The following is a 14,923-nucleotide window of genomic DNA, read 5'->3' as shown; positions in this document are numbered from 1 at the left end:
TGCAGTATCTCCAAATTTGCGGATGACACTAAGTTGGGTGGCAGTGTGAGCTGCGAGGAGGATGCTATTAGGCTGCAGAGTGACTTGGATAGGTTAGGTGAGTGGGCAAATGCATGGCAGATGAAGTATAATGTGGATAAATGTGAGGTTATCCACTTTGGTGGTAAAAACAGAGAGACAGACTATTATCTGAATGGTGACAGATTAGGAAAAGGGAAGGTACAACGAGACCTGGGTGTCATGGTACATCAGTCATTGAAGGTTAGCATGCAGGTACAGCAGGCGGTTAAGAAAGCAAATGGCATGTTGGCCTTCATAGCGAGGGGATTTGAATACAGGGGCAGGGAGGTGCTGCTACAGTTGTACAGGGCCTTGGTAAGGCCACACCTGGAGTATTGTGTACAGTTTTGGTCTCCTAACTTGAGGAAGGACATTCTTGCTATTGAGGGAGTGCAGCGAAGATTCACCAGACTGATTCCCGGGATGGCGGGACTGACCTATCAAGAAAGACTGGATCAACTGGGCTTGTATTCACTGGAGTTCAGAAGAATGAGAGGGGACCTCATAGAAACGTTTAAAATTCTGACGGGTTTAGACAGGTTAGATGCAGGAAGAATGTTCCCAATGTTGGGGAAGTCCAGAACCAGGGGTCACAGTCTGAGGATAAGGGGTAAGCCATTTAGGACCGAGATGAGGAGAAACTTCTTCACCCAGAGAGTGGTGAACCTGTGGAATTCTCTACCACAGAAAGTAGTTGAGGCCAATTCACTAAATATATTCAAAAGGGAGTTAGATGAAGTCCTTACTGCTCGGGGGATCAAGGGTTATGGCGAGAAAGCAGGAAGGGGGTACTGAAGTTTCATGTTCAGCCATGAACTCATTGAATGGCGTTGCAAGCTAGAAGGGCTGAATGGCCTGCTCCTGCACCTATTTTTTATGTTTCTATGTTTCTATGACACTCCCTCAGTACTGCCCCTCTGACAGTCGACACTCCCTCACTACTGCCCCTCTGACAGTGGAGCACTCCCTCAGTACTGCCCCTCTGACAGGGCGACACTCCCTCAGTACTGCCCCTCTGACAGTCGACACTCCCTCAGTACTGCCCCTCTGACAGTCGACACTCCCTCAGTACTGCCCCTCTGACAGTGGAGCACTCCCTCAGTACTGCCCCTCTGACAGGGCGACACTCCCTCAGTACTGCCCCTCTGACAGTGCAGACCTGGAGTGCCAGCCTAGTTTCTTGTACAGGTTGAGCATCCGAAATCCGGAGTTCCAAAATTCGGAATATTCCGGAATCTGAACAGTGGGCCGATCCGTGGCGGGGTCGTCCGGAAACCGGAAAATGTCTCGCCCCGGCACTACCTCTATGTGGCCCGACCTCAGCCCGGCCCTACCTCAATCCGGCCCTCGGCGGCCCAACCTCACTCCAGCCATCGGCGGCCCGACCTCTGGCCCGACTTTTCCGCGACTTTGCCCCGGCCCCGGCCCTGGCTCCCCCCTTCTCCCCCCTCTTCCCCATACCTCGGCAGGCCAACCTCAACCCCTTAGCTCAGCTGCCCGACCCCACTATCTCGTCCCAGGAAAAGATGTTCCAAAATCCGGAAATACCCAGAATCCGGAGTGGCCTCAGTCCCGAGGTTTCCTCAACCTGTACTAGATTTGTGTCATGACAGTGCACACTGCCAAATCCCTAAGCTCTGGAACTCCCTCCCTAAACCTCTCTGCCTCTCTACCTCTCTCTCCTCCTTTAAGATGCTCCTGAAACGCTAGCTCTTTGGCCAAACCTTTGGTCACCTGTCCTAACATCTCCTTCTCTGGCTCGGTATCAAATGTTGTCTGATTTATGCTCCTGTGTGAAGCACCTTTGGACTTTTCACTATGTTAAAGGCACTGTATAAATGCAAGTTGTTGTTGTTTATGCATGACCCATGACCATCGGTGTCGGAATCGAAGCCTGTGTCAGTTTGCTTGAAGAGAATGTTAAGATGATGTCACCTGGTACTGCGCGAGTCACCATCTTGCTGCATCTTGTCTCCACACACAGGCGAAGAGAAAGTCAGCATCCAGCTGAACCTAGAAGCTGAGTTCCACTTCACCCACCTCATCATGAAATTCAAGGTGAGACCGAGGGCGGGGTGGGAGCTCCACTGTTACCTCAAGGCAATCCTTTGTTACAAACTGACTCAACAGTACAGACTGTTTTGCACAATAGTTCTGAAGAATTGCTGTTTGTTCAGCCATTTGATCAGCTTCAGATTAAAAGGTTGGACAGAAAGATGCCGCAGGTTCAAGTCAGGATAAAAGTCACATTGTCCCCTTACTCACTTCCTCTGAGGGCTCTTACTGAGGGAATTGGCTGAGGATATTTATCCGGGTAATTTACTGAGGATATTCACCTCACTAAGTAGAACAGGCACTCTCCATTTTCTCTGTAATATATATAGCTCCACCTGTGGACTCCTGTGTAACTTCAGCCAGCGCTGTTTATAATAAAGGGAACAGGTCACCTGACTGGCGAGTTCTGGTATGTTCTGCCATCTGAAGGCTGTGTGTGTTTCTGTCAGTTACTGAAAATATCACAATGGCGACGAAGGTGGATTTATCGGTAATAAAAAGCTGAAATCTTTGTTGGTGGAGGATTCCGCCAACCGACAGAGAGACTTTGAGAGCTTCTCTGTTTTGATTAACAGTTACATATCCGAGGAAAATTATAAGCACACTTGTTTGAACTGCCAGAGACCCGATGACCATGCCTATGGGAATAATAGGGCATTTGGGGGAGTTTCAACGCTACCGTGAAAGTTTCAGAGCATATGTGGAGCGGCTAGAAATGTTTTTCACCACAAATAATATAATCGAAGACCCCAATGATGAAAACCATAACTGGGTGGTGTTGAAACGACAAAGGGCTATTTTCTTAACTGCAGCAGGGCCCGAGGTATATGAAACCTTGAAAAATTTGCTTGTGCCTGTCAACTCAAAGGACCAACTCTTAAGCAGACAGCACTACAGCCCTGAGCCCCTGGAAATTGCTGAAAGTTATTGTTTCGGAATTCGAGATCAGTTAACCGAAGAAAATATCAGTGAGTACATTAGAGCATTAAAAAAGCTATCCATTCACTGTAATTTTGGAAAATTTCAGGACCGAGCATTGCGTGACCGTTTTGTTTGTGGGATGAAAAATGATGCGATCAGAAGGAAGTTATTGACAACGCCTAACATGACTTTAAATTTAGCTTGTCAGACAGCTATGTCAATGAACATGGCCGACCAGTATTCCTGAGAATTTCATACTATTTTCAGTCGTCAGACAACTGAGGTGAATCGCCTGCAGGTTAAAAGCAAAAGGAAGTTAGGCCCCAAGGTCTCAGAAACTGGCAATGGTAACTGTTATGTCCCGAATAAAGTAATGTGATTGAGTACTGTAGATGTGAGTAAGTGTGACCTTAGTCTCTTTATTCTAACTCCAGAGTACTGGTACAGCATGGGAGGCCTGCTTATATACAGTGTTTCCAAGGGATGCTGGGATTCCTTGGGACTCCAACAGATACGCCCTCTGGTAGCGGTAGAATGCTGGTTACATAGAGTTGCATACATAACATCACTCCCAAAATCAATAGTACACTTATTTACAGGGTGACACGATCTGGGGCTTTTCGCTCCCTAGTCGATCGTCTCGGTTCAAATGCAGGTGCAGGTGAGTTGGTTGATTCTTCACTGGGCTGCTGTGCAGCTGGTCTTGCTGGGCTGCTGGGGATGATGAGTTCAGCTTCGTGGTCATGTCGGGTTGTCATGTATTCAACAACCATTGTAACCCATGTATAAGCTGACCTAAGTTGTACACCTTGAGAACATTGACCACAAGGGGGTGAACTTGTGGGAGACACTCCTAACCTGGACTTTCAGGTATAAAAGGGGAAGCTCCACCCACCTTCATCACTTGAGGTCTTGGTAATAAAGGTAACTGGTCACAGAGTGACCTTCTCTCAAGTATGGGCTTCATGTGCATTTATACTGCATAGTAAGGACATATCATTGGCGACGAGAAACTGGGACTTAAACCATGCGAGCATGGCCACTAGCAGCACAGAAGAGAGGTACTGTGTTGGTGATGATTGGGACGACGTTATTGAGAGACTACAGCAAAGTTTTGTTACTAAGGAATGGTTGGGACAGGATTCGGCCGACAAACATAGGGCTCATCTCCTGATGGTTTGTGGATCCAGGACGTACTCCCTGATGAAGGACCTTCTAGCGCCAGAGAAGCCGGCGGACAAGACGTTCGAAGAGCTCAGTAAGTTGATCGGGGAACACCTTAAATCGATGAGCAGCATGCACATGGCGAGACACCGGTTTTACACGCACCGGCGGCGAGAAGGGCAAAGTGTTCCAGACTTCGTGGCAGATCTCCGGCGACTGGCGAGCCTATGTAAGTTCCCAGATGCATGCAGAGCGGAGATGCTGCGCGACTTTATTATTGAGGGCATCGGGCACGCTGGGGTTTTCAGGAAACTGATTGAGACCAAAGACTTGACCTTGGAAGCGGCGGCTCTGATAGCCCAGACATTTATCTCAGGGGAGGAAGAGACCAGAATGATGTATGACAAAATCTTGGCTCAAATGCGGCAAACGACCAGGGAGTCAACATTGTTAACACGACACACAGTTCTCTAGGCAGACAAGGGCAATCGGACATGCCCCAGCATGTAGTCGAACTCAAAGGGGGAATTCAACAGAGACAATGGCTAGCTGAACGGCGATTCATGCCATCGCAATGGACAATGCGGCCAGTAATGGGGCCATCAACACCTGTTAATGGTGCGCTTAAGGACAGTCAGAGACGATCGACTGGTAATGGATGTTTTGTTTCCAACAATGGGGCCTCCAGCTCATGCTGGAGGTGTGGAGGCAAACACCTGCAGAAACTGCAACGTCAGCGGTCACTTGGCGCGTATGTGCAGGAAGCCTGCAGCCAGGTTGATGTACGAGGAGGACGGGCCCAATGTAAGCCCTACGAGGCCAAATGAACACTGGGGGAAATCGCTGGAAGCTGAAGTTAAGCGAGTTCATGTGGAGCACATATACAGTTCATACACCAGGACACCACCAATAATGATGAAAGTGCTCCTCAATGGCATCCCAGTATTAATGGAGCTAGACACAGGTGCCAGCCAGTCCCTGATGAGTATCAAAAGGTTGTAGGTGTCCAAGGCCAGGAGGCCAAAATTATTGCCGATTGACGCACAGCTACGGACATATACAAAGGAAATCATTCCGGTGCTAGGCAGCGCCACGGTAGTCGTGACCCACAAAGATTCGGAGAACAGGTTGCCACTCTGGATTGTCCCGGGGGACGGTCCCGCACTACTGGGGAGGAGTTGACTTCCTGTCATGAACTGGAAATGGGGCGAAGTCAATGCAATTTCTTCTGTGGAGTGAGTATCATGCTCACAGGTCCTGGACAAATTTGACTCATTATTTCAACCCGGCATCGGCACTTTCATGGGGGCCAAGGTAGTGATTCACATAAACCTGGATGCCAGCCAGTACACCACAAGGCCAAAGCAGTGCCGTACGTGATGCAGGAAAAGATAGAATGCGAATTGGACCGCCTGCTGAGGGAAGGCATCATCTCGCCAGTCGAATTTAGTGACTGAGCGAGCCTGATTGTGCCGGTGCTCAAGGCGGATGGGTCGGTCAGGATATGTGGTGATTACAAAGCCACCATCAATCGGGTGTCACTCCAAGACCAGTACCCGCGACCGAGAGCGGAGGATCTCTTTGTGACGCTATCTCGTGGCAAACCTTTTTCAAAATTGGACCTGACCTCAGCTTACATGACCCAGGAGCTGGCGAGTGAGTCGAAGTAGCTGACCACCATCACGACACACAAGGGGTTGTTTGAGTACAACAGATGTCCGTTCGGGATTCGCTTGGCCGCCTCAATCTTTCAGCGAATTATGGAAAGCCTCCTCAAGTTGATTCCAAGGACGGTGGTTTTTCAAGACAACATCCTCATCATGAGTCGCAATAGTGAAGAATACCTCCACAACCTGGAGGAGGTGCTACGCAGACTGGACAGGGTAGGGCTGCGTCTGAAAAAGGCGAAGTGCGTCTTCTTAGCTCCAGAGGTAGAATTCTTGGGGATGAGGGTAGCAGCATACGGGATCAGACCTACTGCATCCAAAACGGAAGCGATCCAGAGAGCACCCAGACCCCGTAACACGACGGAGCTGTGTTCGTTCCTGGGGCTCCTGAACTATTTTGGTAACTTTCTTCCCAAATTGAGCACGCTGTTAGAGCCGCTACACGTGCTCCTACGCAAAGGTCGCGATTGGGTCTAGGGGGACAACCAGGAAAGGGCTTTTGATAGAGCACGCAACTTGTTATGCTCCAACAAACTGTTAATGTTATATGACCCGTGTAAGTCTGTCCCGGGCAGATAGGGGCTACGGGATGGTAGAAAAGGAGGCGCTCGCATGTGTATATGCAGTAAAAAAAATGCACCAGTACCTGTTTGGCAGGAAATTTGAGCTGGAGACAGATCACAAACCCCGAACGTCCCTTTTGGCCGACAACAAGGCCATAAATGCAAACGCATCAGCCCGCACACAGAGGTGGGCACTTACGTTAGCCGCCTATGACTACACAATTTGGCACAGACCGGGCACTGAAAACTGCACCGATGCACTCAGCAGGCTCCCACTAGCCACCACTGATGGGGCAACTGAGCAGGATGCTTAGATAGTCATGACTGTTGAAGCTTTCGGATGCGAAGGCTCACCTGTGACAGCCTGTCAGATCAAAGTCTGGACAAATAGAGACCCGCTATTTTCTTAGTCAAGAATTGGGTCCTGAAAGGGAACTGGGCAGCCACGTACAGGGCATGCCCTGAGGAATTTAAACCATTTCATAGGTGCAAGGATGAACGCTCGATTCAGGCCGATTGCCTACTGTGGGGAAACTGAGTAGTCATGCCCCAGAGGGGCAGAGAGGTGTTTATCAGAGAACTTCACAATGAGCACCCGGGCATTGTCATGCTGAAGGCAATTGCCAGGTCACACGTTTGGTGGCCAGGGATAGATGCAGACCTGGAACTTTGTGTTCGCAGGTGCAACACGTGTGCCCAGCTGGGCAACGCACCCAGGGAAGCCCCCCTTAGCCCCTGGTCCTGGCCCACCAAGCCATGGTCATGCATCCATGTGGACTACGCAGGTCCTTTCATGGGAAAAATGTTTTTGGTTGTAGTAGATGCCTACTCCAAATGGATTGAGTGTGTCACTTTAAATTCAAGCACATCCTCTGCCACGGTAGAAAGTCTACAGGCAATGTTCACCGCCCATGGTCTACCGGATGTCTTGGTCAGCGACAATGGCCCGTGCTTCACAAGCATTGAATTCCAGGACTTCATGGCAGGCATTGGAATTAACCATGTCAGAACGGCACCGTTCAAGCCGGCCTCAAACGGCCAGGTGGAACGAGCAGTGCAGATAATCAAACAGGGGATGCTCAGAATCCAAGGGGTTTCCCTACAAAGCCGCTTATCACGCCACCTGTTGGCCAATAGATCCCGACCACACTCGCTCACAGGGGTTCCACCCGCAGAGCTGCTAATGAAAAGGACGCTCAAAACCCGGTTATCCCTTATACACCCTACTATGAAAGAAATTGTTGAGAGCAGGCGTCAGTCACAATGTGATTACCATGACAGGAATGCGAGGGTGCGATGTATTGATGTAAATGACCCTGTTTTTGTCCTTAATTACGCTGCAGGGCCCGAATGGCTTGCAGGCTCTGTGATTGCCAAAGAGGGGAATAGGGTTTTGGTAGTTAAACTTACCAATGGACAAATCTGCCGCAAACACGTGGATCAAACTAAAAGGAGGTTCAGCAACCCCATAGAAGAAGCAGAGGAAGAACATGACGTAGAGTTTACTCCATCACAGGTGACCGAACACCGTAACCAAGTGGAGGAGAGCCCAGTCACTGTGGGCAGTCTGGACAGGCTTGAGGCACCGCAAACAGCAGACACTCAGGCCAGTGCCCAACAACCGGAGCCCCAACTCAGGCACTCTACAAGGGAGCGTAAACCACCAGAGAGACTTAACCTGTGATCCCAATAAGACTTTGGGGGGGAGGTGATGTCATGTATTCAACTATCAATGTAACTCATGTATAAACTGACCTAAGTTGTACACCTTGAGAACATTGACCACAAGGGGGTGAACTTGTGGGAGACACTCCTAACCTGGACTTTCAGGTATAAAAGGAGAAGCTCCACCACCTTCATCACTTGAGGTCTTGGTAATAAAGGTAACTGGTCACAGAGTGACCTTCTCTCAAGTATGGGCCACGTGTGCATTTATACTGTATAGTAAGGACATATCATCGGTTGCCACTTGTGTGTGCGTTGGAGGGTCGAAGTTGGCGGTGTCCTCTTCAGGTTGCTCGTGACTGTCTGTGAATCGCAGTTTGGTTTGGTCCAAATGCTTTCTGCAAGTTAGTCCATTTGCGAGTTTGACCTGAAACACCCTATTCCCTTCTTTGGCTATGACAGTGCCAGCAAGCCATTTGGGGCTATGTCCATAGTGGAGTACAAATACAGGGTAATTGACTTCAATATCATGTGACAAATTTGCACGATCATGGTACATACTTTGTTGATGCCGCCTGCCCTCGAAGTGATCGTGGAGATCAGGGTGGACGAGAGAGAGCCTTGTTTTGAGCTCCCTTTTCCTGAGCAGCTCGGCTGGGGGATCTCCGGTGAGCGAGTGGGGTCTGGTGCAGTTGCTGAGCGGTACTCGGGACAGGTGGGTCTGCAGGGAGCCTTCGACACGTGTTTCAAGCTTTGCTTGATGGTTTGGACTGCCTGTTCTGCCTGGCCATTAGATGCAGGCTTGAACGGGGCAGATGTGACGTGCTTGATCCCATTGCGGGTCATGAATTCCTTGACTTCAGCGCTGGTGAAGCACGGCCCATTGTCGTTGACAAGGACATCAGGCAGGCCGTGCATGGCAAACATGGCTCGTAGGCTTTCGATGGTGGCAGTGGACGTGCTTCCAGACATTATTAAACGCTGAATCCACTTTGAATAAGCATCCACAACAATCAAGTACATTTTGCCTAGAAACGGGCCAGAGAAGTCAACGTGGATCCTAGACCATGGTTTGGAGGGCCATGACCACAAACTTAGCGGTGCCTCCCTGGATGCATTGCTCAGTTGAGAGCAAGTGTTTCATTGGCGCACGCAAGACTCCAAATCTGAGTCAATGCCGGGCCACCACACATGGGATCTGGCTATAGCTTTCATCATTACTATGCCTGGGTGGGTACTGTGTTGGTCGCATATGAACGTTTCCCTGCCTTTCTTAGGCAAAACAACGTGATTACCCCACAAAAGACAGTCCGTCTGTATGGACATTTTGTCTTTACGCCGCTGGAACGGCTTGATCTCTTCATGCATCTCCGCTGAGACGCTGGACCAGCTCCCATGGAGGACACAGATTTTTACAAGGGACAGTAAAGGATCCTGGCTCGTCTAGGTACTGATCTGGCGGGCCGTAACGGGTGACTTTTCATTTTCAAATGCATCCATCACCAAGAGCAAGTCTGCAGGCTGTGCCATTTCCACCCCGGTGGTGGGCAATGGTAGCCGACTGAGGGAATCAGTGCAGTTCTCTGTGCCTGGCCTGTGGCGAATTACATAGTTATATGCAGACAGCGTGAGCGCCCATCTTTGGATGCGATAAGAGGCATTGGTATTGATACCTTTGCTCTCTGAGAATAGCGATATGAGCGGCTTATGGTCAGTTTCTAGCTCAAACCTGAGACCAAACAGATACTGGTGCATTTTTTTACCCCGTAAACGCATGCCAGAGCTTCTTTTTCAATCATGCTGTAGGCCCTTTCGGCCTTGGACAAACTCCTGGATGCATAAGCGACCGGTTGCAATGTTCCTGATTCGTTAGCTTGTTGTAAGACACACCTGACCCCGTACAAAGACGCATCGCAAGCTAGCACTAAATGTTTACAAGGATCATACAGGACAAGCAGTTTGTTGGAACATAACAGATGTCGGGCTTTCTCAAAAGCTGTCTCTTGTGATTTCCCCCATACCCAGTCATCTCCCTTGCGTAGCAACACGTGTAGAGGTTCTAGCAAGGTGCTTAACCCGGGTAGAAAATTACCAAAATAATTGAGGAGTCCCAGGAACGACCGCAGCTCCGTCATGTTCTGTGGTCTCGGCGCATTCTTGATGGCCTCCGTCTTGACGTCGGTGGATCTGATGCCGTCTGCCGCGATTCTTCTCCCTGTGAAGAAAATAGATTAGCAAAGACAAACGTAGGTCCCTTGCAGTCAGATTCAGGTGAAATTATAATGGGGAACAAAGAAATGGCAGACCAATTGAACCAATACTTCGGTTGGAAGATACAAATAACCTTCTGAAGGTACTAGGGGACAGTAGGTCTAGTGAGAAGGAGGAACTGAAGGATATCCTTATTAGGCGGGAAATTGTGTTTGGGAAATTGATGGGATTGAAAGCCAATAAATCCCCGGGGCCTGATAGTCTGCATCCCAGAGTGCTCAAGGAAGTGGCCCTAGAAATAGTGGATGCATTGGTGATCATTTTCCAACAGTCTATCGACTCTGGATCAGTTCCCATGGACTGGAGGGTAGCTAATGTAACACCACTTTTTAAAAAAGGAGGGAGAGAGAAAATGGGTAATTATAGACCGGTTAGCTTGACATCAGTAGTGGGGAAAATGTTGGAATCGATCATGAAGGACGAAATAGCAGCGCATTTGGAAAGCGGTGACAGGATCGGATCAAGTAAGCATGGATTTATGAAAGGAAAATCATGCTTGACGAATCTTCTGGAATTTTTTGAGGCTGTAACTAGCAGAGTGGACAAGGGAGAACCAGTGGATGTGGTGTATTTGGACTTTCAGAAGGCTTTTGACAAGGTACCGCACAAGATTGTTGTGCAAAATCAAAGCACATGGTATTGGGGGTAATATCTGACATGGATACTGAACTGGTTGGCAGACAGGAAGCAGAGAGTCGGGATAAACGGGTCTTTTTCAGAATGGCAGACAGTGACTAGTGGAGTGCCGCAGGGTTCAGTGCTGGGACCCCAGCTCTTTACAATATACATTAACGATTTAGATGAATCAATAGACTGTAATATCTCCAAGTTTGCAGATGACATTAAACTGGGTGGCGGTGTGAGCTGTGAGGAGGACGCTAAGAGGCTGCAGGGTGACTTGGACAGGTTAGGTGAGTGGGCAAATGCATGGCAGATGCATTATAATGTGGATAAATGTGAGGTTATCCATTTTGGGGGCAAAAACACGAAGGCAGAATATTATCTGAATGGCGGCAGACTACTAAAAGGGGAGGTGCAACGAGACCTGGTTGTCATGGTTCATCAGTCACTGAAAGTGGGCATGCAGGTACAGCAGGCGGTGAAGAAGGCTAGTGGTATATTGGCCTTCATAGCTAGGAGATTTGAATATAGAAGCAAGGAGGTCTTACTGCAGTTGTACAGGGCCTTAGTGAGGCCTCACCTGGAATATTGTGTTCAGTTTTGGTCTCCTAGTCTGAGGAAGGACGTTCTTGCTATTGAGGGAGTGCAGCGAAGGTTCACCAGACTGATTCCAGGGATGGCTGGGCTGTCATATGAGGAGAGACTGGATCAACTGGGCCTTTATTCACTGGAGTTTAGAAGGATGAGAGGAGATCTGAGGGAAACATATAATATTCTGACGGGACTGGACAGGTTAGATGCGGGAAGAATGTTTTCGATGTTGGGGAAGTCCAGAACATAGTCTTAGCATAAGGGATAGGCCATTTAGGACTGAGATGAGGAGAAACTTCTTCACTCAGAGAGTTGTTAACCTGTGGAATTCCTGCCGCAGAGAGTTGTTGATGCCAGTTCACTGGATATATTCAAGAGGGAGTTAGATATGGCTCTTACGGTTAAGGGGATCAAGGGGTATGGAGAGAAAGCAGCAAAGGGGTACTGAAGGAATGATCAGCCATGATCTTATTGAATGGCGGTGCAGGCTCGAAGGGCCGAATGGCCTACTCCTGCCTCTATTTTTCTATGTTTCTATGTTTCTAAGAACTCGACCTCTGGCGTCAGGAAAACACACTTCGAGCATTTCAACCTGAATCCCGCACGATCTGGCCGACTTAGAACCTCTTCCAGATTCTGCAAGTGTTTGATGGTATCCCGACCTGTGACCAGTATGTCGTTCTGGAAAACCACAATGCGTGGAACCGACTTTAGCAGACTCTCTATGTTCCTTTGAAAAATAGCCGCAGCCGATTGAATCCCAAACGAGCATCTATTGTAGATGAACAGACCTTTGTGCGTGTTGATGTAGATGAGACCTTTTGAAGATTCTGCCAGCTCCTGCATCATGTAGGCCGAGGTCAGGTCCAACTTGGTGAATGTCTTCCCGCCTGCCAGCGTCGCAAATAGGTCGTCTGCCTTGGGTAGCGGGTACTGGTCCTGTTGCAAAAAACGGTTAATCGTTACTTTATAGTCCCCGCAAATTCTGACCGTGTCATCGCCCTTGAGAACCGGAACAATCTGACTGGCCCATTCGTTGAACTCCACCAGCGCGATGATGCCCTATCATTGCAGCCCGTCCAGCTCGATCTCCACTTTCTCTTGAATGATATATGGTTCCGCCCGTGCCTTGTGGTGGATGGGTCGTGTACCGGGAACCAAGTGGATCTACACCTTCGCCCCTGAGAAACTTCCGATGCCAGCTCAAACAACGACAGAAACTTGCTTAGAACCTGGGCACATAAGGCATCGTCGACAGACGTCGTCCCAGTTCCAGAGAATTTTTCCCAGCCAGCTTCTGCCGAACAGTATGGGGCCATCTCCTGGTATTATCCAGATTGGTAGTTTGTTACTGATCCATCATAGGAGACTTTTACTGCTGCGCTGCCAATTACAGGGATCAGCTCTTTAGTGTAAGTTCTCAGTTTGGTGTGAATGGGGCTCAGCTTGGGCCTGTGTGCCTTGTTGCACCACAGCCTGTCGAAGGCCTTTTTGCTCATGATAGACTGACTCGCACCCGTGTCCAATTCCATGGATACTGGAATTCCGTTCAGTTTAACTTTTAACATAATCAGTGGACATTTCGTGGTGACAGTGTGTACACTGTACACTTCTGCCTCCTCGGTTTGAGTCTCTAGTTCAGTTTGATCCACCATGGATCAGTCTTCCTCTGCAATGTGGTGGTTTGCAGGGTTTGCAGCTCGTCTGCACATTCGCTGGAGGTGTTCCATTGTTTCACAGCCTTTGCATGCATAGTGTTTGAAGCGGCATTGATGGGCTCGATGATCACCTTCGCAGCGCCAACAAGGTGTTAACTGCCTCGCATTAACGATTGATAGCGGACTCTGAGTCATCTGAGGTCGTGCAGCTGCAGGCGTGTACGTTCTGCCATATGCATTCCTGCCTGAAAATGACATTACTTTGTGTACAGTACTTGCCGAAATTTGTTTGGTGTTATTGCTGGTGGACATAAATGCCTGGACTATTGTTATGGCTTTGCTCAGGTTCAGTGTTTCAACAGTCAATAGTTTGCGAAGGATAACCTCATGGCCAATGCCAAGCACAAAAAAGTCTCTTTGCATTTGTTCCAAGAATCCATCAAATTCGCAATGTCCTGCAAGCTGCCTTAGTTCGGCGACGTAGCTCGCCATTCCTGGCCTTCAGACCGTTGACATGTGTAAAATCGATACCTTGCCATCAGAACGCTTTCCTTCAGATTTAGATGCTCCCGGACCAGCGTACACAGTTCTTCATACGATTTGGTTGTTGGTTTCGCTGCAGCAAGAAGATTCTTCATGAGGCCATAGGTTGTTGCCCCGCAGACGGTGAGGAGGATCGCCCTTCGTTTGGCAGCATTCACATTCCCTTCCAAGCTCGTTGGCCACGAAGTATTGGTCGAGTCGCTCCATGAAGGTCTCCCAATCGTCCCCTTCTGAGAATTTCTCCAGGATAACAACAGTTCTCTGCATTTTCGAGTGATGGTTCATTATCTCGTCGCAAGTTGTTATGTCCTGAATAAAGTAATGTGATTGAGTACTGTAGAAGTGAGTAAGTGTGACCTTAGTCTCTTTATTCTAACTCCAGAGTACTGGTACAGCATGGGAGGCCTGCTTATATACAGTGCTCACAAGGGATGCTGCGATCCCTTGGGACTCCAACAGATATGCCCTCTGGTTGCGGTAGAATGCTGGTTACATAGAGTTGCATACAAAAAAGTAACAGAGCATTGAAGTCCTGCTATCTGTGCCTGGGACAACACATTGCTCAACGTTATCCATATGTAAAGGCAGAGTGTTTCATCTGCAGGAAAACTGGGCATCTTCAAAGGCATGCTGACTGAAGGGTAAACCAGTTTTCAAAGCTATGAGTCAAAATCCCCAGAGACTACATAGCATGGAAGGACAACAACAGGACAAGGAGATTTTAGAGCTAAACATCATCAGGAGCAAGAGGTTAACTTACAGCGATTCGAAAAGTATCATAATCCACATAGATGTTGCAGGAACCAAGATACCCATGGAAATCGTCACTGGTGAATCCGTGAGAGTAGTACCGGAGTCGCTATACCTCGACAAATTGCGTGATTTCCTATTGGAGAAATCCAAGAAAGAGCTGCGAGGCTACTCGGGAGAGAACATTCCTGTGGTAGGTCGTATCATCATACCGATGAAATACAAGGATCAAGTTCAGAGCTTGGCTCTATTAGTAGTGGCAGGAGATAAGCTTGCCTTACTAGGAAGAAATAGGTTGGGATCACTGAAGCTGAATTGGAGTGAGATTTTTCATGTTGAAACGAGATTTGCATCAAAGGATGATGTCATCAAGAATTATCCAAAGTTGTTCTGC

At 48.7% G+C, this 14,923-nt stretch overlaps 1 protein-coding gene across 3 annotated transcripts in view; it reads left to right on the top strand.

The window, feature by feature from the left end:
• lamb2l (laminin, beta 2-like) overlaps positions 1-14,923 on the top strand; it is a 324,539-nt gene that overhangs the window by 87,463 nt on the left and 222,153 nt on the right. For all 3 annotated transcript variants that reach the window (XM_070895627.1, XM_070895626.1, XM_070895625.1), the window contains exon 5: positions 2,045-2,118. In XM_070895627.1, the coding sequence (XP_070751728.1) occupies positions 2,045-2,118 (74 nt within the window). The remainder of the gene's footprint in view (positions 1-2,044; positions 2,119-14,923) is intronic.

The sequence above is a fragment of the Pristiophorus japonicus genome, chromosome 12 (genome assembly GCF_044704955.1).
Source record: "Pristiophorus japonicus isolate sPriJap1 chromosome 12, sPriJap1.hap1, whole genome shotgun sequence".
Lineage (NCBI taxonomy): Eukaryota > Metazoa > Chordata > Chondrichthyes > Pristiophoridae > Pristiophorus > Pristiophorus japonicus.
Note: the sequence above shows the minus strand (reverse complement) of the source record. Positions and strands in the feature narration are given on the sequence as shown.